The sequence below is a fragment of the Lacerta agilis genome, chromosome 1, assembly GCF_009819535.1.
Source record: "Lacerta agilis isolate rLacAgi1 chromosome 1, rLacAgi1.pri, whole genome shotgun sequence".
Classification (NCBI taxonomy): domain Eukaryota; kingdom Metazoa; phylum Chordata; class Lepidosauria; order Squamata; family Lacertidae; genus Lacerta; species Lacerta agilis.
This window is the reverse complement of record NC_046312.1, coordinates 91,325,328-91,350,124: the sequence shown is the minus strand read 5'-3', so window position 1 is coordinate 91,350,124 and position 24,797 is coordinate 91,325,328. Positions and strand designations below refer to the sequence as shown.

Here is a 24,797-nt window from a genome sequence, read left to right as displayed (position 1 = left end):
TCAAAACAGAGATTTAATTGGACTGACAGTTGGCGGGGAAGGCAAGCAGAACTGTTCTGCTTAAAAAAATAATCCTTTGTACTTTGGAGGCCTGTTACTGCGCCTGAGTTCGGTTCAAGCTTGCTTGGATTTCTGTAGTGAAGCAATAAACGTCATAATATTGACCAAACCTATTTATAGCATGTAGGCCCTAATTAAGCTGATACGTTCTTAAGTCCAAGCGTATAGAGAAGCAAAGATGATGTGAGAATGGCCCTTTATTGATCTGAGTTAGTGTATGAAGATGTAGTCTGCAATCCTTTTTAAGGATAAGGGCTAGAGTAGGCATAAAGTGTGTTAAATGCACGAAAGCATTTAATGTCCTTAAAAAAAAAAAAGAAACCATGGAAGATCAGCATTGGGACCCTAAATTTAACTTGTATGTTTAAAGAAAACCAGCTTGGGGGGGATTAGGACCATAGCATGAGATAAAAATCACTCCCAACCTATGCTGCTGTTTATACTGGAATAAGTTATCATAGCCATCAATAGCAGTAACACTTTCCCTCCCAGGAGAAATGGCAGCTTCGAAGCAGGAGGATTTTCACTGGGAACACAGGATGGGGGGAGGTTAACCCCTTCCTTGCTTGCATGCCATGGTCCTGACCCTTTGACACCACCCCCCACTGCTACTAAACGGCGTTTCCGTGCGTTCTGGCACTCGTCACAATGTCCCATTGCGCCAGAAGCGGTTTAGTCATGCTGGCCACATGAACCATGTGGACAAATGCTGGCTCCCTTGGCCTGAAAAGCAAGATGAGTGCCACACCCCATAGTCAAGTTTGACTGGACTTAACCATCCAGGGTTCCTTTACCTTACAACTGCTACTGAGAAAAAAACAGGCATGTTAAATGCATTCATGCATTAAACATACCATTTGCCCTTACTCCTATTGCACGCAACTAGATTCTCTTCTGAAGGCTGTTATGATCCTTGCAGTAGTTAAGAATTACTTTCTCTTTCTAGTGAAATAAATATAGATTTTAAAGCTGCCTCCTGCACATCGGTGAGTACTTCTGCACCTGTATCCAGGTAAGTGAACAATGTGAATTGCTTTGCTGGTATAGTTAAGTAGAAACTGTAATGATCCCTATTGATGGACACAAAAAGGCTTCTAAATGGCCATTAGTCTGTGGACTCCATATAGGAACCAAGCCCCACTGCTGCCTGCTTTAAAGGAGATTAGATTGAAGATTTGAGGACAAGATGGGGCATGGTGGAATTCATATATATGTATGCTTTATTGGGGGAAATAAATTAGGAAAGTATAGAACATTACACAGCTCTTCTTGCAGTCTTGGTATGATACAATTTTGTCCACAGTATTTGTTTAATGCAATCTGACTCTTGGTTTTTAAGCCACAATCTGAAATATTATTATCATAAGAATAAACAACAGGATTTACAATTTCATGAATTGTATGTAAGATTACAGTCAGTATACATGTCCACATGTACTGGATATGTATATATTATTTATGAGAGGAGTTATAAATACAATACATAGTTTCTAACAATATAAACAAATATATAATGTGTAAACTGTGCTGAGACCTCCGGGTATAGGGTGGTGTATATAAATTCAATAAATGAAAAATGAAGTGGTGTTGGTAGAATATATTCCATCAGTTTCAGTAGCCCTTGGATTTTCTGTATGTATACCAAAATTTGTATATGTTTGGCTTGTGTGATGCACTTTTGGACGCACTCAGAATATGGGCCATTATATACGATAGACTTCTGAATATGGTTGTCCAGACATTTAACTTGCGAACAGGTTCCTCTCTTCCCAATCTTTTGAATATGCTCTGCCAAATGTTAGCTACTTTTGGTTAGTGCTAGCTCTGGCTGCTCCAGGAACAGTCTAGTTCAGGGGTCTGCAAACTTTTTCATCGGGGGCTGGTCCACTGTCCCTCAGACCTTGTGGGGGTCCAGACTATATTTTGAAAAATATAAATACCCAGCTGCCTCTGGACCTGGAGGAAGAACGCACTCTGCACGCTCTCAGGAGTGCGTCTTGGTGCCGCCCGCTCACCAGCGTTGTTGATGAGCAGCAGCCGCTCCATCAGCCCTTCCCTGTGGAGCTCCCTGGAGGTGTGCATCACGCACTGCGGCACATCCGAGGCCAGGTCGGCGGGCAGGCTGCGCACGCCAGCAGCAGCAGCACCGAACTGGGCGCCAGGCATGGGGCCAGCAGGCGGGCCAAGCTCTGGCTGAAGCCCCACAATGCACCCATCATTATGCTCATGACGCGGCCCAGACCTGTCACCTGCCCGCCGGCCTCTCCATCCATGGCCACGCCTGGTTTACCTCAGCCGCAGGCAGTGTGGCTTCAGATTGGCTGCAGGAACTTCCTGCAACCAATCCGAAGCCGCACCAGTGTCGCCACCCACCGAGAAGCCGTGCCAGCATTGTGGAAGTCAGTTCCTGCATGGCGAGGCGTCCACAGCACGTGGGGACTGACAGAGCGGGCAGCAGGGTCCGCGGGCCGGATTTACTGGCCTGGGGGGCTGCATCTGGCCCCCGGGCCTTAGTTTGCCGACCCCTGGTCTAGTTCGCTTTGTTTCGTGTCCTGAACTTTTTCCTCTGTCCTTTTTCAGAGATATAAGAGACATCGTGGACTGGTATATTCAAACTCAGAACAACATTTTTGGACAAAGGATAGGCGAATCTATGGAGAAACTGAAGGAAAAGGCCGTTCAGAAGCACCTAATCCTCAACTAAATACTATGCTGAAATAGTTTCATGCATCAGCCAGACTTTCTACATTTTTAAAGTAGTATAGCTTCTTGTGAAAATAAAAGCTATGCACACTGTTATATTTTCATGTGAGGACCCTGAACATTGCAAATTATATGCCACGTGAATTGGAAGTATAATATATTTCATTTCCTCTCCATACCTATACATCAGTTGCTTCAGAAAATGGGCCGTATTATGTATCAGCTGGCTTGCAAGAGCAGCTTCACACACTAACAGAGAGAAAGGTTGAGGGAAAACACCAGGTGAACAGTTAATATCAGTGGTGGGATGCCCTCCCATCTTTATTATTTTATACAAAGCTGTTTCTGAGAAACCCTGTGTCTAGATTCTTTGACAACCATGTTGCTATGTATATATATATATTGCCATATACATGTTTGGTCCATAGCTTACCCACCTGTGCATACACTGAGAGAAAGAGCACAGTGTTGTGTATCTTGTGTGACAGCTTTCTGATAAAAGGTAGAAAAAACCGATATGCTCTATATTTGAGTTCATTGCCTTCTGTTTAATTGTGGAATTACAACAATTATGAACTGTACCTCAGACTCTAGCCTGGACTATTTGACTTTCTTGATTCAAAGGGTCACTGTTTTCCCTCAGGATCTTGCAGGCAGGTAGATTAGGCATAATGAGACAGCAAAGTGAAGGGGATTGAAAGCGAATTACCGGTATCACATTGGCCCATCAAGGAGTGGCCTGGTTGCATGTTCAGGAGCTGTCTCAGTGACAGACAGCGTTAAACATGAAGTTTGATTGGAAACAAGAACTTAGCCTGAGGAAATGTCACGTAAACTAATGTTTGTAAATCAGTTTTCAAGTATTAAATATAACAAAACAAATTTGCCTCATTTCCCCCTAGTTTTTAATTGGATTAATTTGCCAAGCAGTTGTTTTTCTCTGCTTTGTTCTCTGGTCCGGTCTGGTTTCATGTAGACGTTTTATCACCTAGTGTAAAATGCATAAAATTCCAAGTCATCCTTTATCACTGACACCCCCTATTACATAAGAAGCAGTGATTTATGGGCTTTATTAATTGGAAAATTGGAAAAATGCTTAAGATTTTCATAAGCTGACGTCTGTGGGGAAACGCCATGTTCCTTAACATCAGTATCCTTGTTTAGTGCAATATATATTGCCAGCCTCTTAAATTAATTAGGCTTTATGGGATTGTGGGGAGTAACCGACGCGCCTTCCGAAAATAGATCTAAAATCTGAGAGCAACATTCAACTATAATAACAAAACAAAAACAAAAAAGTTAATATACAGGGTACATCCACTAAAGCTGGGAAATGTTCCTGGTTTATCCCCAGCAGCTCTTGAGATGCTGCCAGGCAGACTAGACAAGAGTGGCAGAGAATTACAGGTTGACCAATGGAACTTAAGGAAGCTACCTAACATCACCAGACTTTGGAGGGCTGTGCTGTTAGTGGGCTTTCCACACACACATCCCAACCAAGGTAGAGCCCGGCCTTGCTTCTGAAAAGCATCTGGAGCCCCAGGTGAGTGGCTTTTCCAAGCCCCTGGGGTACTTGGCCAGTGCCCAGGCCTGCCATCCGTTGGTTCCAGACCTGTTGCTTTTTATGAAGTCAAACCATTGGTCCACCTAGCTCAGTATTGTTTACACTGACAGGCAATTAGCTCTCCAGGGTTTCAAACAGGCCTTTCCCAGCCCTACTTGGAAACACAGGGTTGAAACTGGGACCTTTTAATGCAAAATCTGTGCTCCGCCACCGGACGGATATATTAAAAGTCACAATCGTCACCCTCAGCCATTGCCAGCACTTCTTAAGCAATAGCTTTTCTTCTTGTTTTTAAAAAAAGTCTCAGGCTTTCTTCACTGCTGGGCAATCTTCCCAGTTTACCTGTGTGGATAGAGGGTATCCGGTGTCCCCTGCTGCGAAATGTTATTGTTTATATAGCGTGATTCATTGTCAAAGTGTGTTTGAAGTTTCTGAAGCCAGCGCTACAAATTCATTCAGGTTTTGCTAAATAACCCACCTAACGTAGCTGTACAAATAATCATAATATTTGCTATTGATTATTGGCCACATGTGCTACTTGATTAAATTTTCCAGTCAGCTGAATGAGGGTGCAAAGGTTTAATTTCCATTATTTCATGCTGGAGTCACATTTTTTATTTCCTGCACAGTTTTATGCTATGGGGTGCTGCCTCGTTGCAATATGTGGTCATGACCTCAGTCTTCCATGCAAATGGGGGTTCCCAGATACAGTCACCAGGGTGACCATAAGCAGCTGGATATTCAGAGCTGGTGACAATTGGGGGAAGCTGCTACATTACACACTAAGAGGATTTTTTAAAATATATATTAAAAGAAACAAAAAGTACACCAATTTTAGATCCATCATTATTGTGACATATTTTCAGCTTCACGTGTGTTGGCATCCTTCCTTCTCAAGAGACAATGGAGTGTGCCTCCAGGGGTAAAGTCAAGCCGTTGTTTTAGCAGCACCAGAGTGCCCTCCCTGGGATGCAAGCCTGGGCAGTATGTATGGAGGTCCTGGGCTGCCCAGCTGGTAAGACCCCTCTCTTGGTCTTGCTGATGTGGCCCAAAGAAGAAGAAGAGTTTGGATTTGATATCCCGCTTTATCACTACCCAAAGGAGTCTCAAAGCGGCTAACAATCTCCTTTCCCTTCCTCCCCCACAACAAACACTCTGTGAGGTGAGTGGGGCTGAGAGACTTCAAAGAAGTGTAACTAGCCCAAGGTCACCCAGCAGCTGCATGTGGAGGAGCGAACCCGGTTCACCAGATTATGAGTCTACTGCTCTTAACCACTACACCACACGGGCTCTCGGGAAATCAGAGCAACACGTTTGGCACCAGTTTGGCTGCCGGAGTTTCCAGAAGCATCTTAGAGACTCCACTCTGGATTTGTGTAGGGTTTACTCCTTAGCCTTTTCTTCTCCTGAAGCTATCCCGCAAGGCAGTGGAGATTTAGGATCAGAGTTTTCCTTCTACATGGCTACCTAGGTTGACTAACCCCATTTGCCCCCTCACTTCCCTCTACAGCATGTGCAGAAACTGCCGCCTTGATCTTTGGACCCCCTATTGGTCTCGTCCACTCAATCTACCAGAGCCTGACTTCACATGCAGGAGAAGTCCCTAACTCACTGAGGCTTTGAGACCCATTGGCTACCCTCACCTGGGTTAGCTGGCTAGTCAAAGCCATTTCCTGGGATGTGGCCGCTGTCGCATGCTGATAACTTCTAGAAGCCACAAGGGAGAGCTGGGAAGGGGGCCAAAGATGGACAAAGTACCCCAGAAGGTGCATGATGTGTGCCCCACCTGAGATACTACCCCCTCCCCTAACACCCCATACACCTGTGTAGACATTTCTTACCCCCCAAATTATTGACCATTTTCTGTTGAAACATCTAAGTATCAGTCACTCCTTGCCCTGACCTCGTCCCAGACACTGAGTCCTCAAAGGATGAGCCAGGCACCCCAAAGGTTGAGGAGAAGCAGACAGGGGTCCCTGAATTCAGTGCAGAGCCTCCCCTTGAAGGGTCCTCTGCACTGATAGCAGATCAGGAACTCCTGAGCAGAAAGGGGGGCTGTTCCCACACCCAGTCTTTTGAGACCCATTGAGATTAACGGTCATGATGACTAACTTGAGACCATTAATTTCAATGGGTCTACTGAGCAAAAGTTTTTTTTAATTAGTTTTTATTAAAGATACTCTGAGGAAAAGTTAGAGTCAACCCAGTTTCAAAAGCAAATGTACATAATAAAATCGCATGTCTAGGTAGGCTTGTGTGAGCAAAATGGTTTTTAGCGTGCAGAAAAACAAAGCAATGAAAGGCCGAGTTCCAGAAAACATGTTGCCACACTAAAGCTTTTTTCAGAAAGCTATGGGGAGGGTCGTGAATGGCTAAAATTGGGGGAGGGGGAGTCACGGGTGGGGTGCCAGGTTTGGGGGTTTCAGTAAGGTTCTCCCTCCTTTTCTCCTATAATCTAAGCACTAACAGCTACACATTATGAGATAGAGGATTTAATATGGTGAACCAGAGCAGTAAGTTTCAGCATCGTTACTATAAGCCATTATAAGATCACTGGACCTCTCCTCTCCTTGTCATTCTTGCAAGGAGCTAGAAATAGCGCTCCAAAGTAATTGCAAACCACATGTTAGCAACTCCAGCCCAGACAAGTTCTCCTGATGTAAGCCAATCAAAAGACAAAGGAGACAAAATTAAAGCACCTTTGGCTGGCATTTAGACTGGGAACATTAGTGAAGAACAGCCACACCTCCTGTAAGTAAACTGCGTACACAGTTTTAATGGACGGTTGCTGTTACAACACCTACAGCACATTTTTTTTACTATATAATTATTGTAATGCACTTGAACCCAAATTCCAGAAGGGTAATTAGATTATGTTTATATTGCTGTTCACCACCTTGAGAGGACTTTGTCCAGAAAGGCAAACTGTAAGTCAGGCATGGCCAAACTTGGCCCTCCAGCTGTTTTGGGACTACAACTCCCATCATCCCTAGCTAATAGGACCAGTGGTCAGGGATGATGGGAATTGTAGTCCCAAAACAGCTGGAGGGCCAAGTTTGGCCATTCCTGCTGTAAGTATTTAAAGGCTGGCACTCAACTAAAATACTGTGTGAGTGGAACAACTTCTACATATACAAAAAGACTAGAATGTTGGACTTGATGATGAACCTGTGTGGTCTGATCCAGCAAGTCTCCTCTGAAATAATGCCAAGTGCTCACCTGGCTTTTGTGTTTCTATCTATAATAGATTTAATCCAATAAAGGGTTTACAGATCAAAATGAAAATAAATGAAACTTTTTACCTACTCCATTAAAAAAGTGTGTTCACTGCACACTTGATTGCTGCACAAATGCATCACCCACAATTTCAATCTGTGAACACATTTTAATCATGATTACAAGTTAATCTGCCCTGAGTTGGCTGCATAGAAATAACTACCGTACATTCCTATTGAGCTCAGAATTTCCTGTTCATCCAGCTTCCCTTGCAATATTTGTTTTATGCACTAGATGGCAGCAACAAACAAGTTAATCAAATGCAAATAAAATAAAAGAGGTAGAAGTGAGAATGTGTGAGTTTTTGGTTGATTCTGGGAGCTGGGAACACCGAGGCTTGTCTTGTTCTGCACTGGACCCAGAGCTATGGCTTGTGGGTTGCCCAGGAAATATAAAGAGGAGGCAAAACATGCTGTGACCCCCCACCATCCTAGGCTATGATTATTTATGTTGTGAGTTTGGAGGGTTCAGTCTGTGTGATGCCTGAGTCACTTCTAATTCCTGGGGCCCTGGATCAAGCAAGGGTTAAATTCTAATGGAGGATTCCATTGCTGAACTAGTTGGGCAGGTTTCTTTGTGAGATAATATTATCTATCCCCCCCTATCTCATCAACACACTTCATCTGAAGATCACAAGGTAGTTCACAATATAAAAACACAAAAGTGCATACCATAAATAATAACAAACTGAGTTTAATACTATCCCATGTCCTTCAACAGCCTTTTACAAGTGTCATCCAGCAAGCTAGTTGTTGTATTCCCAGCAGGGCAGGAAGCTGGCTACAGTCATCGCAACTCTCATCATCTCTCAGATTGATTGTCGCAATGCACTTTAAGTGGGGCTGCCCCTGAAGACAGCTTAGAAGCACCAGTTTGTGTGCTGACATTCCAGAGAGGTTACCCATGCTAGTCTGTAACAGACGTGACCAAGAACCTCCTGGCACTTAAAGATTTGTGACATAATCTTTCATGCCCTACACGCCATTTCATGAGTTGCTTCAGCTGGTGGCTCCTTACGAATTAATTCGGTAATTGCCTGTGGAATTTAGTAATTGCCAGTAATTGGTCTACCATTCTATAGTGACCTCAACCCTCCAGGGCTGCACCACCCCTCTTCTTCTTTTAAAAGCTGGTGTTTCTTATTATTAAAGATAATGAGAAAAGAGAGAAGGCTGAAGATGGGGGTGCGGGGAAGAGAAGGCAAGAGTCATAGAGAAGGGGAGAGCCTGAGCCTAAATGGGGGGGGGGATGTATCCCATGTTGTAAGCTGCTGTCAGGGCTGTGCATTTCATTTTACTAGAACAGGAAAGTGCCTTCTCACGCACCTACCCCCCCCCCCCGCCGAAGCCTCCTTTATAAACCACTTAATAATAGTAATCATAGAATCATGGAATTATAGAGTTGGAAGGGACCCTGAGAGTTCCACTGCTGTCTCTGGGTGGGTTTGAACCATCAACCTTCTGGTTAACAGACAGGTGCACTGACCCATTGCGCCACCTGAGGGACTTATAATTTCTAAGTAGTTAACATATAATCTTACAGTCCTCCCTCATCTCCCTCCTCATTCCGCCCCCCCCATGCTTAAATAAAGCATTTACTTATGAATGATTCATACCTGAAGCCCACCCTTCACAGAATGGTTCATGCCTTTTTTATATACATAAAGTACAAATTACCCCACCCATGTGTGTGAGGTTTTTATGTGTGTGCAGTCATGCTTATTTGTGCTCTTTTTGGTATTGGTGCAGTTAAATGTGATTCTGCTTTCATTAGTGAACACCTGCACGTGTTCCAGGGTGGACATACAGCTTCATTTCCAGTCAGCACACTCTGCATAGCTTCTTGCTGAACTTCTGTAACTTTCCATACCACAAATAAAGTAGTAGACAGAGGGATGGGGCAGTGGCACTTAGCTCACCAGTCACTTAGCCATGGAGTCAATGTTGCTTAGCAGCAAGGAGGTTGGGAGGGCCAAGGAGGGACAGGAGAGATCAGCGCCACTGTGCAAAGGCAGTCACAGGAGTGCTGTGGTGCCTTTGCACAGCGCCAGTCTCCACCCATATTGCCCCTCCTACTCTCCTGCCCCACATGCAGCAGCGACTCACCTGCAGTCACTGTGCTGTGCACCTGTGTGTGTGTGTGTGTGTGTGTGACTTTTGTTAACACTACAGTGCCAGAGTGCCCCTCAGGATGGCAATAATGTAATAGTATCACAGAACTAATAAAGGATAGTTGTGTGTCCATCATAAATCCACTATTAATGCACTATTATGTCAACTACATGGCGCTGTGGGTTAAACTGCAGAGCCTAGGGCTTGCCAATCAGAAGGTTGGCTGTTCGAATCCCTGCAACAGGGTGAGCTCCCATTGCTTGGTCCCTGCTCCTGCCAACCTAGCAGTTCGAAAGCACGTGCAAGTAGATAAATAGGTACCGCTCCAGCGGGAAGGTAAACTGTGTTTCCGTGCACTGCTCTGGTTTGCTAGAAGCGGCTTAGTCATGCTGGCCACATGACCTGAAAGCGGTACGCTGCCTCCCTTGGCCAGTAAAGCGAAATGAGCGCCGTAACCCCAGAGTCGTCCGCGACTGGACCTAACGGTCAGGGGTACCTTTACCTTTACATGTCGCAGAATACCCAGGGCGGGGACACACACCACTAATCCGAACCAGGCTTTATTTTAAGAACGTCAAAGCTTAATCCACGGCGAAGTTCATTTAGGGGACGGCCTTGGCTCAGTGGTAGAGCGCCTGCCTTGCAAGCAGAAGACCCCAGGCTCCATCCATCCCCAGGTTGCAGTTCCCTGCCAGTCCGTGTCGGTCCTTTGCTCGACTAACCAGTACCGTACTGTAGTAGCTTCCTCCGTTGCCATGAAACGAGACGCACTCTAGAGGGCAGCAGAGAGCAGTGGGTGCCTCTTCCGCCCAGGGCTCTCCCACCCTATCCCCTCCCTTGAGCCCTATCCCCTCCCTTGAGAGAAGCCTAGGGGGGCGGGGCCAAGGGCCACAACAACAACACCTGAGTGGCTCGGGCTGTGAGAAGCCTTGGAGCCGCTGAGTGGCGTCCGCGATGGTCACCCCTTTGGAACTCTCCGCGCGCTAGAGAAGCGGCAGCTCCGTCGAAGCGCCTGGCTGGACGGGCGGGAAAAGCGACGCCGCCGCCGGTCCTTCGTTTGCGAGCAGCTCCGCTGCATCATCATCTTCTTCTTCTGCGTCTTCTTCTTCTTTGCCATGTCGGCGACGGCTTCGCCGGGCGTTGAGCCGAGCGCAGTAGCGCCGGCGTCGGGGGAGCCGAAGTCTGTGTCTCCCGTCCTCCGGCACCTGGGTTCCTTCGCGGCGCGGGCGCTGCTGTGCCTCGCCCCCGTGTACCTGGCCGGCTACGTGGGGCTCAGCTCGAGCTGGGTGCTCATCGGTTTGCTGCTGTGGATGTGGTGGCGGAGGAACCGGCGCGAGAAGCGCTCCCGGCTGCTGGCAGCCTTCGGGCTCGTGGAAGATGAGAAGCAAGCCATCAGCCAGGGCATCGCCTTGCAGCAGCTGCCGGCTTGGGTAAGCGCGCGGGCGGGCGGGTGAAGAAGCGCCCTGTGGGACCCGGGAGCTGGCGCTACTGCTGGCACAGTTACTCTGAAGGGCACTTGTCGGGGCCCGCTTTGGATCCCGTATGTGTGGCAATCTGGAAAAATGGTGCCGGTTTCCTTATTTATCAGCGCTTAGGTTTATTTATTTTATCTTACGCATTTATAGACTGCTTCATATTCAGCTTCTAGATGGTGAGGAGGTTTTCAGAGGGAAATTCAAACAAGCTTTGGGCCAAAGCAGATTCCCTTTCAGGTTGTGTGTTTTTGAAACTGAAAAGCAGTAATCACCCTTGTACCGGTAATTTATCACTTTTTTCTGAATGGTAATTCTCCATTCTGGTGGTGTCATGTTGAAAGATTGGTTTGAAACTTTGGAGGTAAGTGGTAACTAAGCCAAGATATGCCACCCCAGTTTACTGTCAGTAGGTAAATAAAATTTAAAAATCTGTTAATAATTAATGTGACTTTTTAATATCCTTAAGCTACTGCATTGAAGTGCTGCTCTGGTCCATACACAGTAGAAATCTAAGATTGGAGTGGAGTGTTCTTGTCACTAGAATCACAACTTTACAGATCCTTTCCCCACGAGGCCATGAAAGCCAAATGGGTGCCTAGCTTTCAGTATCTGGTTTTGTACTGTAATGTATATTTAATTGCTGTTAATAGCCTTTAAATATTTTTAATGGTTTTTTATAATCTTTTGTGGTCACACTGGTTGATGTTTAAAAGCATGCTTCTGAAATGTTGTAGGTCACTTATAATGTAATCCTGTAAACTTCTTCTGAGAAGTAAGCCCCACTGAATTCAGTAGGACTTAACTTCTGGTTAAGTGTTTATAGAATTGCAGCCTCATACATTTCTGTGCTGCCTTTTTCAGGCTCAAGGAAGCTTATGAAACGGTTAAAACAAAAACAGTTATCAGGAAAGAAAACTTAAAACTCATGGCTGCCACCTGTAGTTGTTTGCGGTTGTTTCCCCTGTGCTTGTTCTTCTGATTGGATGTTCTGATAGTGAAAAAGTAATATGTTGTTGGTTTCCCGTTTCCAATCTGTCTCAGCCAGCATGACCAGTGGTCAGGAATGCATCTGGGAGGTGCAGATTTCCCCCTTCTTCTGATGATTTGTAGAGGTTCTCTAAAGATGTAACTGGGCTCGACAGTGTTAGTTTTATCACAGCAGTGAGAGGAAAAATGTTTACTAACAAGGGGGACACACCTGACCTCTGCCTCCTGCTCCCCCCCCCGCCCCACTTTTATATTAAGGTAAAGGTTTTGTACAGCATCTGAAAAGTCCCAGTCCAACACTTGGATAACAGGCAGTATCGTGAAATGTATGTGCTTGTGAGGCCACTGGCATTAATATGCCATTAGATGTAACAGTGATGGCTAAAATAACTGGTGGTCCATCTGTTCAGTGAACTGAGATGATGGAGTTTGGAGTTCAGATTTATTGTGCTCTCTGGAGCCCTGGGCAAACCACATGTGAGGTTAATGGGTATTTGTGTGAGTCAGCTAAGCTTTAATCAGAGTAAACCCATTGAAACAGAGGGAACATGATTAAGTTGGGCCTGTTAATTTCAGTGGGCCTATTCTGGTTAAAACTTAGCTGGATGCCATTTTTTTGTTTCTTAACCTGCTGTTGATGTTGTTTTAAATGTAGAGTTGCATCAGCTGGGACTGACAGTGAAGGAGATCAGAGGGGGGAACTTAAACCTTTCCTCTCCTGCTGAGGCACTGAGGGAAACCCCTACTCTGAAGCAAGTGTTTGCATTGTGAGGAATAGGATTGCACTGTCAAACTCATATAGTGTTCTCTGCTTGAAATGCAATTGGCTCTACAAGAGCAGTTACATGCAGAGGGAAAAGTGCAATTTGCTACACTTGACCCTGAGGCAATTTGATCATAAGCCTTCATCATCTGTTTGTTTCTATGCTGCTTCCTCACAAAACTTTGCCTAAAGTGATTCACAGGATGAACAAGAGCAAGTACTGTATAACAATTTAAAAGGGGGGGTTGCCAGTGCTGGGGTTCACTCTCATGTTCACTCTCCAAAATGCATATGTATCCTTTGTTATAAGATACATCAGACTGTGTTTCACACAGATTAAGTCGTTCCTAATTCATCTCTAGCCAAGGTGTGAACACCTTTGCATAGGGTAAAATGAGAATGTGAACCTAGCCTTCGTCTTTGTTTCAGCCTCTCCCTCCCTGAGAATATCACTAATCCTGGACCTTGACTCCCCCCACAAGGATCTACTCCACCTCCCTATTTGCTGCAGCTGTGTCAATGTTGCAGTCAATAACACACACACACACACACACCCCTCCCCGGCAGAAGCAGGCCTTGGTACAGTATTGTACTTCAGAATTTCCAGTGTATTATTATGATGCCTAAAGTATTTGAAATATTTTCCCATCCTTGAATGTTGCTTGTCCAGTTTCTATTGCTTCATAGGTTTCTCTTTTACTTCTGTACAACATAATGTGCAGAAGGTCAAGAGCAGCTTTTCCTCCTTCACTGAAAAAAAATATATTTTACCTAGTAAAGGTGTTGGAAGTTATAAATAATTGAGAACATTATTAGACTTTCAGAAGGAAGTGCTTTAAAGGTAGATGCCTCTGTGTGATCATTTCCCCTTGGAGTGACATAGCATACATTCACCACCACAAGGTAACTGTGATGAAAGTGTTGGTCTGAGTAGCATAAACAGCAGAAGGTTGCATCAGTCAGGCCTGTTTAGAACTGGGTTTGCCAACAACAAGTGGGCTTTCCCTGTGTGTAGGGTTTTATTATGCATGGTTTTTATGTTTTTACTGCTTTCTTGCAGTGGGAGGGGCCCTCATTCTTGACATCAAACTCTTGAACCTGCCGGTTGTCGAGCTAGCTTCAGTCACTGGGATGGAATTGTCAGGAAACTCTCTTATATTTGATGCTCCCATTACTTTGTATATAATATACTGTCAAATCCTCAACATGAATGGAATGCCTATGTGATGCTCTAGCAAATGAGTCAATAGGTGAAACAATCTAGTTCAGAAGTGGACCATCTTCTGCGCCCCACAAGTCAGGGTCAGCCCTGCCACAAGGCAGAGTGAAGCAGATGCTGTGGTGGTGTAGGGAATGGACAGTTGTGTGTCTGCCATGTCTCCTATCCTACACCATTCAAGCTAGCTTCCTACTCTCGGGTGCAGTGTGGGACATTGTCCCATTGCCAGTGTTAAAGCAGGATTCAGCTGTCACTTCTGGTTTGCTTCAGTACATGGATTTGGTGTTGGGTTTTTTTTTTTTTCCTATTTTTGACTTGCCCTGCCATGAGCCATGCATTGGGATGACCTGCATATACAAGTGCAAATCAAATATTCAAGTTTTACAAATCCTAACTGCAAACTGGCCAACAGAGCTGAATAAAGACCTGGTCTAAGGCATTCAACTAATGCACCAGTTTTGCAGGTTATGAATGCTAAGGCTGAGAGTAAAATAATTGGCATTGCTTGTATTTTTATTTATTTATTTCTACCCGATAACTTTCTGTTGTTAAATTATTGGGTTTATAATTCCCAGTACTGATTCTGCAGGAAGTTTCACCCAGATCCACCAGTAGATACTGCCTGTGGAGGTATCAACAGCCTACCTAATACAGTACAGTGGTACCTCGGGTTAAGAACTTAATTTGTTCTGGATGTCCATTCTTAACCTGAAACTGTTCTTAACCTGAGGTACCACTTTAGCTAATGGGGCCTCCCGCTGCTGCTGCCGCGCCGCCACAGCGCGATTTCTGATCTCATCCTGAAGCAAAGTTCTTAACCCGAGGTACTATTTCTGGGTTAGCGGAGTATGTAACCTGAAGCGTCTGTAACTTGAGGTACCACTGTAATACAAACTTCTGCATGTTTACTCAGAAGTAGGACCTGCAGTATTCAGTGGTACTGGTACTTACTCCAAAGTAAGTATTCGATGTGTCTCACTTTGAGGGGGAAGGGCAACATCTTAGAGGTAGAAATTATTATTATATTAGAGTCATTAGTTGCTTGAAGTTAAAAGGTCTCCAAACAACTTACGGTACACTTGGAACACATATACATAAATACACTGTATACCCAATATAAAGCATTAACATTGAATACAACATACGATACAAATGTTTTCTCTCTCAAATGGTACCATTTGATCTTGTTTCCTGCAATTGTTCCATCCCAGTTAATTGCATGTTGTGGCATTTGCTCTTGTGTAACAAAGAGGAAGCTGTCAAGGTGAAAAACATTTTGTTTTTACTGGACAGCAATGCTCCACTTTCTATTTACACCTGTAAAACTGAAAGTCAGCTATAACATTTATATCATAGGCAAGGAAGAACTTTAGGTTGTATTCAGTGGTGACTTTGCACAAGGTGGGGTGACTTCATACACTGTATTTGCAGATTAGTGATAACCATCCAAGCTTTCCCCAGTTTCTGGGGAGGTTGGCATACTATTTGCTGTCGTAAAACATTTCCACTGACACTGGTGTATAGGGCAAACTATCTTATAAGAGTGTTTTTAAACCACCAATTCATTTTTTTAAAAACACCATGGAAGTATACAACCAAATAATTAAAACATCATAAAATTGCATCCACATTCAGAACATTATTCCCATAGAGAAATTGATGTTTTATCACAAATAATCTAGGTAGACATTATTCTATTAGATCATTGAAGTAAGATGTAGCTCAGTTGTGCATTAAAGATGTATTAACTGGTATCTTATAGAGAAGATGTGCAGATTTGATTAGTATGAAAATCACAATTCTTAGTACAGAAAGGCTTCACAGTTGAGGTCAATGCCACTTGGTTCCTGTGGTATTTTAAAGGTAAAGGGACCCCTAACCATTAGGTCCAGTCTGGGGTTGCGGCACTCATTTCACTTTATTGGCCGAGGGAGCCGACGTACAGCTTCCGGGTCATGTGGCCAGCATGACTAAGCCACTTGCACTTTGACATACTTTCGAACTGCTAGGTTGGCAGGAGCTGGGACCGAGCAACGGGAGCTCACCCCGTTGTGGGGATTTGAACCGCCAACCTTCTGATCAGCAAGCCCTAGGATCTATGATTTAACCCACAGCGCCACCCACGTCCCATTTGTCTCCTTTACTGTATTACTAAATGCCAGCAGTGTTTGATCTCTAGCATCTGCACATTTTATCATATAAGAGTAGCACCAATGTGTTAATACCATTTACTGTAGAAGATGAGGTGATTTTAAAATCCTGTGTGTGTTGACCTCTAGAAAAAACATAGTAACTGCTTATGTGTAGAAAAGCATGCTGGAGGGCTTTTATGTTTTAATTTGTAGATGGCAAGAACTAGACTTAGCTTGAAACCTCCGCTCTGAAAAGAAAAGATGCAAATTAATTCATAAGAATGAAGCTCCTTTATATCATGTCAGATCTGTCTATCAAGTTCAGTATTGTCTACTCTGAGAGACAGCAGTGTTCCCTAGGCTTGGCTAGAGGTATGGCCCCCAACTATTCAACTAAAAAAAAAAAATGCTGGGCTTGAACTTCGGACTTTTGGCATGCATGGCATGTGCTCTACCTTTCTAATAAAACTGTATTTGAATTAAGGTGAGACTTTCCCCAAGTGCACCTGTGGAAACAGATTGCTGAGGCTGCAATCCAATTTACTAGGGAGTAAGCCCCATTGACAGGGTTAAGGTTTTGCTGTAAATATTTTGGGACAGCAGTAATCGTCTCGGATTCACATCTATCTGGGCCATGGACAGTGTGTATTCTACCAAATTTTACATGTCACTAATGCCTGGTTCTGACAGTGCTACAGAAGCAAAGTTTACAGTAGTAGGAGGAACTTGGAGTCGAGAGATTCTGTGTCTGAGACGATATTCAAATGGAGAATTTGTCATTCTTGGAGCCAGTTCAAATGTTAATAAATAGCAGGCTATAGCATAGTCAGACTGAAGGTTCAGGTACAGTGGTACCTTGGTTCTTGAACATAATCTGTTCCGGAAGTCCGTTCAACTTCCAAAACGTTCAAAAACGAAGGTGCAACTTCCGATCGGCACAGGCACCCCGGAAACAATAGCCGACAGCTGCATTGGACTTTCGGCTTCCGAAAAAAGTTTAAAAACCAGAACACTTACTTCCAGATTTTCGGCATTCGGGAGCCAAGATGTTTGAGTACCAAGACATTCGAGAACCAAGGTTCCACTGTATATGAATGCTCTACCAGCTTAAACAGCAATAATAATGCAAGGATTAAACCCTTCTTGTTCTTGACATATTAGCCTTCTACAATCAGGGTATCTTTTTTACCCTGAGGTGTATTCAAAACACAGCTGCCCCAGCTTGAGTCTGAAGTGGTCCTGTCTATTCCACAGGCACACAGTGCATGTTTAAATTAGCTGAGCTCTATGAACTGAATTGTGCAGAAGCAAGTGAAGCCCAGAACAGAACCTGAAGCACCATGGTCAGGAAAGTTACTGGTATATAAATTCTACATAGGTTGGAGTTTTTGTGGAACAAATAACCTTGTGAAAACTGCAAAGCAAAAGTGTTTCTGGTGTATGAGGGGGGGTCTGCAGTTTAAGTGATGTTCTAACTTTCCATAGTTTGTAGGCATCCTTTCATTGGTCTTGTTTTGAGCCGCGTCCTGTTAAGGCAACATATAAAAACTCAAGGCAGAGCATAATTGGATGGGTGTGAGAGAGACAGACATCCCTGCTATATAATTAAAGCGCATGGCTTACCCCAAGGAATCATGGGAACTGTAGTTCATTAAGGAGCTGGAAATTGTAGCTCTTTGAGGAGTTTGCAGGAAATTGATGTGCTTGAAATGTATGGCGAGGAAAAAAACAGCAGTTTAGGATTTGGACTTTGGAGGACTGGCCTCCTGTTACTGAGAATTTTATCCTGCCTGTGTGCTTGCTTCTTTTGATTGTATTGTGAAGAATGCCTTAAATGCTGACTGTTCAGCTTTCTGAAGGCCATTGACTCAATGAATTTAAATTTCGCTGTTGAGAAAGGGGAGCCCAATACAGTACTCTTGAGTGTGTAGCAATAAGATTTGCACAACCTTCCTTGGAAATCCGTTACTAAATTTGCCAATGCACACACATCAGTGGACTATCTCACATTGAAAAGAACCTCATAAGTTAAGATAAGATAAGATTTCTTTATTGTCATTGTACAAATACAAGTACAACGTTGTACAAGTGCAACGAAATTGGATGCCATCCCATAAAAACAAAACAAAAAAACAGCACAAAAAACAAAAAAACACATTGTCAGCCACACATGCACATAACGTACACACACCCATCACAACTCTCCAAGGTCGTATTTTGTGGTTACAGCATTTAAGATGGTTATAGCTCTTGGGTAGAAACTATTCTTCAATCTATTTGTTCTTGATCTAATTGTTCTATATCTCTTGCCCGAAGGCAGTGGTGCAAAAGGACTATATCCCGGATGAGATGGATCCTGTAAAATATTGTTTACTTTTTTAAGGCAACGGGAACTGTATAGTTCTTCCAAAGATGGGAGAGGATGGCCAATAATTTTTCGGGCTGTGGTTATGACCTTCTGTAGTACCTTCCTCTGCCTGGCTGTGCAGCTGGAAAACCAAGCACAAAGAATGCTCTCTATGGAGCCTTGGTAGGAGGACACCAGCAGTCTCTCATTCAGATTGTCAGTCATACGTATAGAGGGTATAGAGCAGGGGACTGTATACCCTCTGTACGTATGACTGCACAGCCATCTATTCCAGCAACAAAGTTGTTCTGTGCACCATAGTTTCTCATCAGTGTCTTTCATAACCCCGTTGTCTTTACTTGCACCCTGTCTATAATTCTTTTTTGCAAAAAAATGAGCTCACATCTCGCTTTTTTGTTCGTTCTTGCTTGCCAGGTTCACTTCCCTGATGTTGAACGGGTGGAATGGCTGAACAAGGTGAGGCACTGAACCAACATCAAGACAAGTTTGATCTGGACAGACTTTATATAGTCTCTTTAAAGCTAGATCTAAAACACAGCACATAAATGTCCAGTGAATAAATATATTTGCTCTAGTAAGTGGGTGGGTTAAATGCTCATGTTGGGTGGGCATACCACTTTTCAGGCTGTTTACATAAGGTTTTCATAAGAATTATCACTGGCCACTGGGCTATTCTAGTTTTGGACTGCATTTACTTGAGACCCTCTTTCCTTCTCGTGTGTTTTCAGTGCAATCCTTAGTGCTGAATGCGTTTCCTGTTTCTGTTCTAGAATCCAGGAATGGTTGGTGAAAGGGGTGTGTGTGTGATTATGTATTTGCACACCACCAGCCTCTTCACCACCTCGCCATTCCCTCTCTCCTTCCCAGTAAATGGCAGTGGACTCCACTCCTCACTGAGTGCTCCTGCTATAATCTGATATTTTATTTTATTTTATTTTTTAAAAGGAAACTAGCAAACTCTCTCTCCAGTGATTAGACACAATCCATATCTATCCTGATATTTTAGGGAGAGCCAGTGTGGTGTAGTGGTTAAGAGCGGTAGACTTGTAATCTGGGGAACTGGGTTCACGTCTCCGCTCCTCCACATGCAGCTGCTGGGTGACCTTGGGCTAGTCACACTCCTTTGAAGTCTCTCAGCCCCACTCACCTCACAGGGTGTTTGTTGTGGGGGAGGAAGGGAAAGGAGAATGTTAGCCGCTTTGAGACTCCTTCGGGTAGTGATAAAGCAGGATATCAAATCCAAACTCCTCCTCCTCCTCCTCCTCCTCCTCCTCCTCCTCCTCCTCCTCCTCCCCCTCTTCTTCTTCTTTTTCTTCGTGCTTGCTATCTTTAGATACTCAGAACCACAGTACAGACTCCATTATATGATTCAAAGCTTCTATTCTTTTTTACTGCTTTGTGTGGCATTTAGGTTCTTGAACAGGCCTGGCCATACTTTGGAACCATCATGGAAAAAACATTTAAGGAAGTCCTTGAACCCAAAATCAGAGCAAAGAACGTGCACTTGAAAACATGTACATTCACCAAAATCCAGTTTGGAGACAAGGTAAGGTGGTGGCATTGGCTGTGAAAACCTAAGCTAATTGATTTTAGGATATGTGGCTCCAGCAGGGGGAGGAATAGTGCTTAAAACCAAAGTAACTTCCATGTACCTCTTTGTGAGAGATTTCCTCCTCTCTTCCTGCACCTCCATTTATACTAAGTGTGTGAACTGCTTAGTTTCTGCTCTTTAGCGCTTTTAAAAGTATCAAGAAGTGTAAACAGCCAGCCTTTGTTAGGACTGTAACAACTTAGTGTCAGTCTAATCAAAATATTTGGCTCTGACTTGAATTTTCTTTAGCAGCATTGTTACATAGCAGAATTCCTCTTCTCTGGGAGGGATGTTCAGTTTAGGACGCCTTGTTCCATTCTGATTTAGAAGTTAGCAGGACAGGATTTAGAGGGCAAGTTGTCTGCTATAACCAAGTTCAAAGTTTCGTTTCCTGTTTCCTCTGGGATTTAAATGGGTCTAGTCTGATATTTGAACATTCTTACTGGTTTTCCAAGGCAATTGGACCTTTTTGCAGTATGTTGCCCATCACAGTGGCTGATAACACTGCTGTGTGTCTTCTCTGCTTTCAGTGCCCTAAAATCAAAGGAGTGAAGGCCTATACCAAAGAAGTTGATAGAAGACAAGTGATCCTGGACTTGCAAATATGGTAGGACAGTATTGCCACCCCCCCCCCATAGCTTGTCACTGAGAATTCTCTGATCTTACAGTGCAGTAGTCAAGGAAAGTCAATGAGCTGATTTGGGCACCTTGATAGAATTGCTTTCCATGAATCAATTATATCAATCAATTATATTTTCTATCCTCCTCCTCTGCCGGGGCCTCAAAGAGAAGGACATATGTTGCAACACTGAGAGATGTTTGAAAATAGTTTGGGGAAAATGCTGAGCCCATTAAGGAAAGTGTCATTATTATTATTTAATGAATGCAGAGCCTGTGCTGTCTGTTGCTATTTCTGTGCTTGCATGCAGCCCTGTTCCTACTTTGCTAAAAGAGAAAAAGTGCAGTGAGCAGCTACAAGGGTCTCTGCAGTCTGGTTCGCATGTCAGATCATGATAAACCAAGCTATGGCTTCTCAGGAGGACTATGGGAATGTGTGGGCTCCCAGAGAGGAACTTGCAGTTGCTTTGTTCCTCACCAATCTTCTTCTTTATTTATTTTTTTAAACTCCCGTACCATGGCAAGGCCTGCCATACAAATCCAGGATTGTGGTTAAGCTCTCTCCTAACTAACCACAAGCTGTAGCCAGTATTTATTCATGATGCTGCAAACGACTGTCTCTCTGGTGTGGCTGCATTTAGAACATGGTAAATTTTAAAAACAGCAACCTCAAAACTGTTGTGGTTTTGAGAAACGAGAAACACTTGAAGGCATGTGGACGGTGCCTGTGAAGGTTCACCAGCAGAGTGTTACACATATTCTACAAAACTACAGAAAAGCCATGTGATTTTATATTTGTCATGATGCCATCTTGACTATCTCAAAGTTTCTTGTCCTTATAGCTATGAAAATAGACTTTAAAGAGTGTGCTGAAAGGAGTGGCAAAAATGCTACTTTGGATGTCCCCTCCCTCTCCAGGGGCAAAGTAAAGCAAGAATATTTTGCCCAACATGGGACTCGAACCCACAACCCTGAGATTAAGAGTCTCATGCTCTTCCAGCTGAGCTATCCCAGTTTACGGTAGTCTCCAAAACCCCATAAAACTGCAGATTACAGAGAAGCTACTTTGGGCAAAGTATTGTGTGGTGCTGGCTTGTTCAAGCCAGTTCTTTATAAGATGTGCTGTTGAGTTGCTTTAGTGAGGAATGCATTTGGGGTTTATTTTTATTTTTATTTTAAATGGAACAGTGTCCTGGACACAGCTATATGCCCTCTGGGGTAAGGTATATCATTGTGAAAATGACTGATGGGTGTCCTCTCAGATAGGGCTTGGACATGCAGGTGGCTTTCCATTACAAATAGGCCAGTCTTGCTTGGCTGGTATCCGCGGTCCTCCTTATGACTCACAGAGGATGCTGTGTTGAGGTCACCTAAGGAAGAGTCCCAGCAGAGGGAGGGATCCAAGTGGACAGAAAAACCGGCTCATCCAGTTGGGCACCTTGGAGAATGTTGCCTTGCCTTGTGAACTGGGAGCAGCTGTCGAATCCTTTCTGCGGCTCGAAGAAAAAGTGGGAGCAGCTGGAATTCTCTGTTTACACCTGTAATCTGGCAAATGCTCCACAACTTTCAGTGAGTTTAAATGTGACCTGCAATAAAGCTAAGCAGGTTAAATGTGGAGAAGAATTCCTTCCTATCAAAGTGTTGGTGGTTGAGAAGTTCTAGCTCTATGCTGAAGTCTTGTGAGGTTTGCTTTTCAATGTGAAATTGCTGTTTTTGGGGGGAAGAAAAATAGTCAAGATTAAGGAGAAATGAGGACCTATCACATTTTGCCATGTTGTTCCCCACAGCAGTTCTTTCTGCAACTTGCTGCTTTGGTGCCATTTCCCCCCCTCTATCTTTGAAAGGCTTCTTCACTGCATGATCTCAACCAATTAGGGAACACGTGATGAATATGGGAATAACATAGGACTCTGTAATCAGGTGTGGTTATGTGATGACGTCACTTAGGGCAAGCAAAGACTCCCATTGCCATCACTCTGAATGAGGAAGGGAGAGAGGAACAGGATCTCTAGTTGTCCAGGTCACCAGGGAAATGCACTGTGTCTTCTTGGTATGCTGCACTCGTGATTCCATTCCCTGCTGTAGGGCAAGACATTTTTCCTCCCTGGCCTAGCTCTTATTTGTGCATCGTTGTACACAACCAGTTGCGGCAGAATGTGGACACGTGCCCTGCCTCAGCTAGTCCATTCTGTGCAGCTGAGTTGAGGAGAGAGAGAGAGAGAGAGAGAGAGAGAGAGAGAGAGAGAGAGAGCTTTGGCATGGTGACTTGTGCAATGCACGCACCTCTTTCCACCCCTTTGCAAATAGTTTGCACCTTTTGTAAAGGGGTTGGGGGATTATTTATTTTTAAAGGACACATGGGTTTTGCAGGTGTGAGACAGCTCACAAAAACATTGCTGTTTTGACTTAACCCTATTTCCAGGTTTTATATTTCGCTTTTGTTAAACGTTGGCATTACTGCAGTCTTGTCTACGTGGTTTAGAAATTATTTAGATTAGCATAGGCAAGTCTGATTGTGTGGAATCATAAGAACATAAGATCTCTAGCCCTGCTGAATCACGCCAAAGGCACATCTGATCCAGCATTATGTTCTCACGGTGGCCAAGCAGGTGCCCCCAAGGGGTACTTAAGGGTGAGATGGTTGATGCCCGTGACTGCTTTTTACTTAAGTGCATCATTGCTGCACGTTACCGGTTGAATTCAACATTGATCAAAGCTGAGTAACGTAATTGGCAGTACTTCGAGAGTTACACAAGACCGCATAATGGTGATTACATGACGACATAATTTATTCCTTGGCTCTTATCTATTACTAATGTGATCTGATCATTGTGGCTCAAAGACAATGGAGGAAACTGAAAAGCCAGTAACATGCAAGATATAATTGCCTGATTAGTGCAATCTGCTTTGGAGGATGTGAAACACACAGATTGTGAGCATAAGTGCAGTCTGGGTGGGGGGGAATAATAGTTGCAGCAATTAACGCAAAAGTATATTTCGCACCTCATGAGAAGAGAAGACTCCCTGGAAAAGACCCTGATGTTGGGAAAGATGGAGGGCACAAGGAGAAGGGGACGACAGAGGACGAGATGGTTGGACAGTGTTTTCGAAGCTGCCAACATGAGTCCGACCAAACTACGGGAGGCAGTGGAAGACAGGAGTGCCTGGTGTGCTCTGGTCCATGGGGTTACGAAGAGTTGGACACAACTAAACAACAAATGTTTCACACATGCCCCTTTGGCAAAACACAAGCATTTTGTGGGCTGCTGGTGAGGGTGGGAATAGTGTAAGGAAATACTTGTCTTTCAGACTACTTTGGGCTGGCTACACCCACTTGTCAGCAGCAGTAAATAGTGTGATGAAGCATTGCTTCTCATCTGACCTCTGGCTGATCATGTCACTGCTGCTTCATGTGTGATAGAGGAGTGAGATGGGGTGGAGGTTGGCACAGTGCAAATGCACTGGCGGGGGACTACCGGGTTGGCTCCATCTCACTGCCACCTCCAGCCTCCCAGTAAGCAGCAGCAGTGCAACTGACCCGAGGTTAGGCATGGGATAGGTAAAGCCACAGCTGAACAATTGCAAGCATGAGACTGCACTCCTGATTTCTCCCTTTGCAGCCCTGGCTTATATCTGACATGCCGTATGGATTTGGTGCCCCACGGCTTTTGGGCTGGATAGGTGCCACTCAGAAGTTCCTGATCCCTGCCAAAAGCAGCACAGCTTACATTTGGTGCCAAAATTATATGAACTGTGTGCCTGATTTGGGCTGGGCAAACTCACCTGTTGCTCACCACTGAGCAGTTGGGACCTTTGGAGTACATTTCTGAATGTTCCGTTTGCAGCCATGGTGTCCTTTGGCGCTGTTTACATTTGGCACCCAAGGCAAGCGCTGTTGCTTTCGCTGGGATTGGTTCCACTCCATGGAGA

General features: G+C 44.3%; 2 protein-coding genes across 3 annotated transcripts in view; both read left to right on the top strand.

Moving 5' to 3' along the window:
- Positions 1-3,249, top strand: part of CFAP221 (cilia and flagella associated protein 221) — a 31,356-nt gene extending 28,107 nt beyond the window's left edge. For both annotated transcript variants that reach the window (XM_033163520.1, XM_033163527.1), the window contains 2 exons: positions 1,007-1,072; positions 2,641-3,249. In XM_033163520.1, coding sequence (XP_033019411.1) covers positions 1,007-1,072; positions 2,641-2,764 — 190 coding nt within the window. In that variant the 3' untranslated portion in view covers positions 2,765-3,249. The remainder of the gene's footprint in view (positions 1-1,006; positions 1,073-2,640) is intronic.
- Positions 3,250-10,865: 7,616 nt separating this feature from the next.
- The window catches only part of ESYT3 (extended synaptotagmin 3), a 38,627-nt gene continuing 24,695 nt past the window's right edge, over positions 10,866-24,797 (top strand). Inside the window, exons 1-4 of the mRNA XM_033163473.1 lie at positions 10,866-11,144; positions 19,073-19,114; positions 20,070-20,204; positions 20,780-20,856. Coding sequence (XP_033019364.1) covers positions 11,025-11,144; positions 19,073-19,114; positions 20,070-20,204; positions 20,780-20,856 — 374 coding nt within the window. The 5' untranslated portion in view covers positions 10,866-11,024. The remainder of the gene's footprint in view (positions 11,145-19,072; positions 19,115-20,069; positions 20,205-20,779; positions 20,857-24,797) is intronic.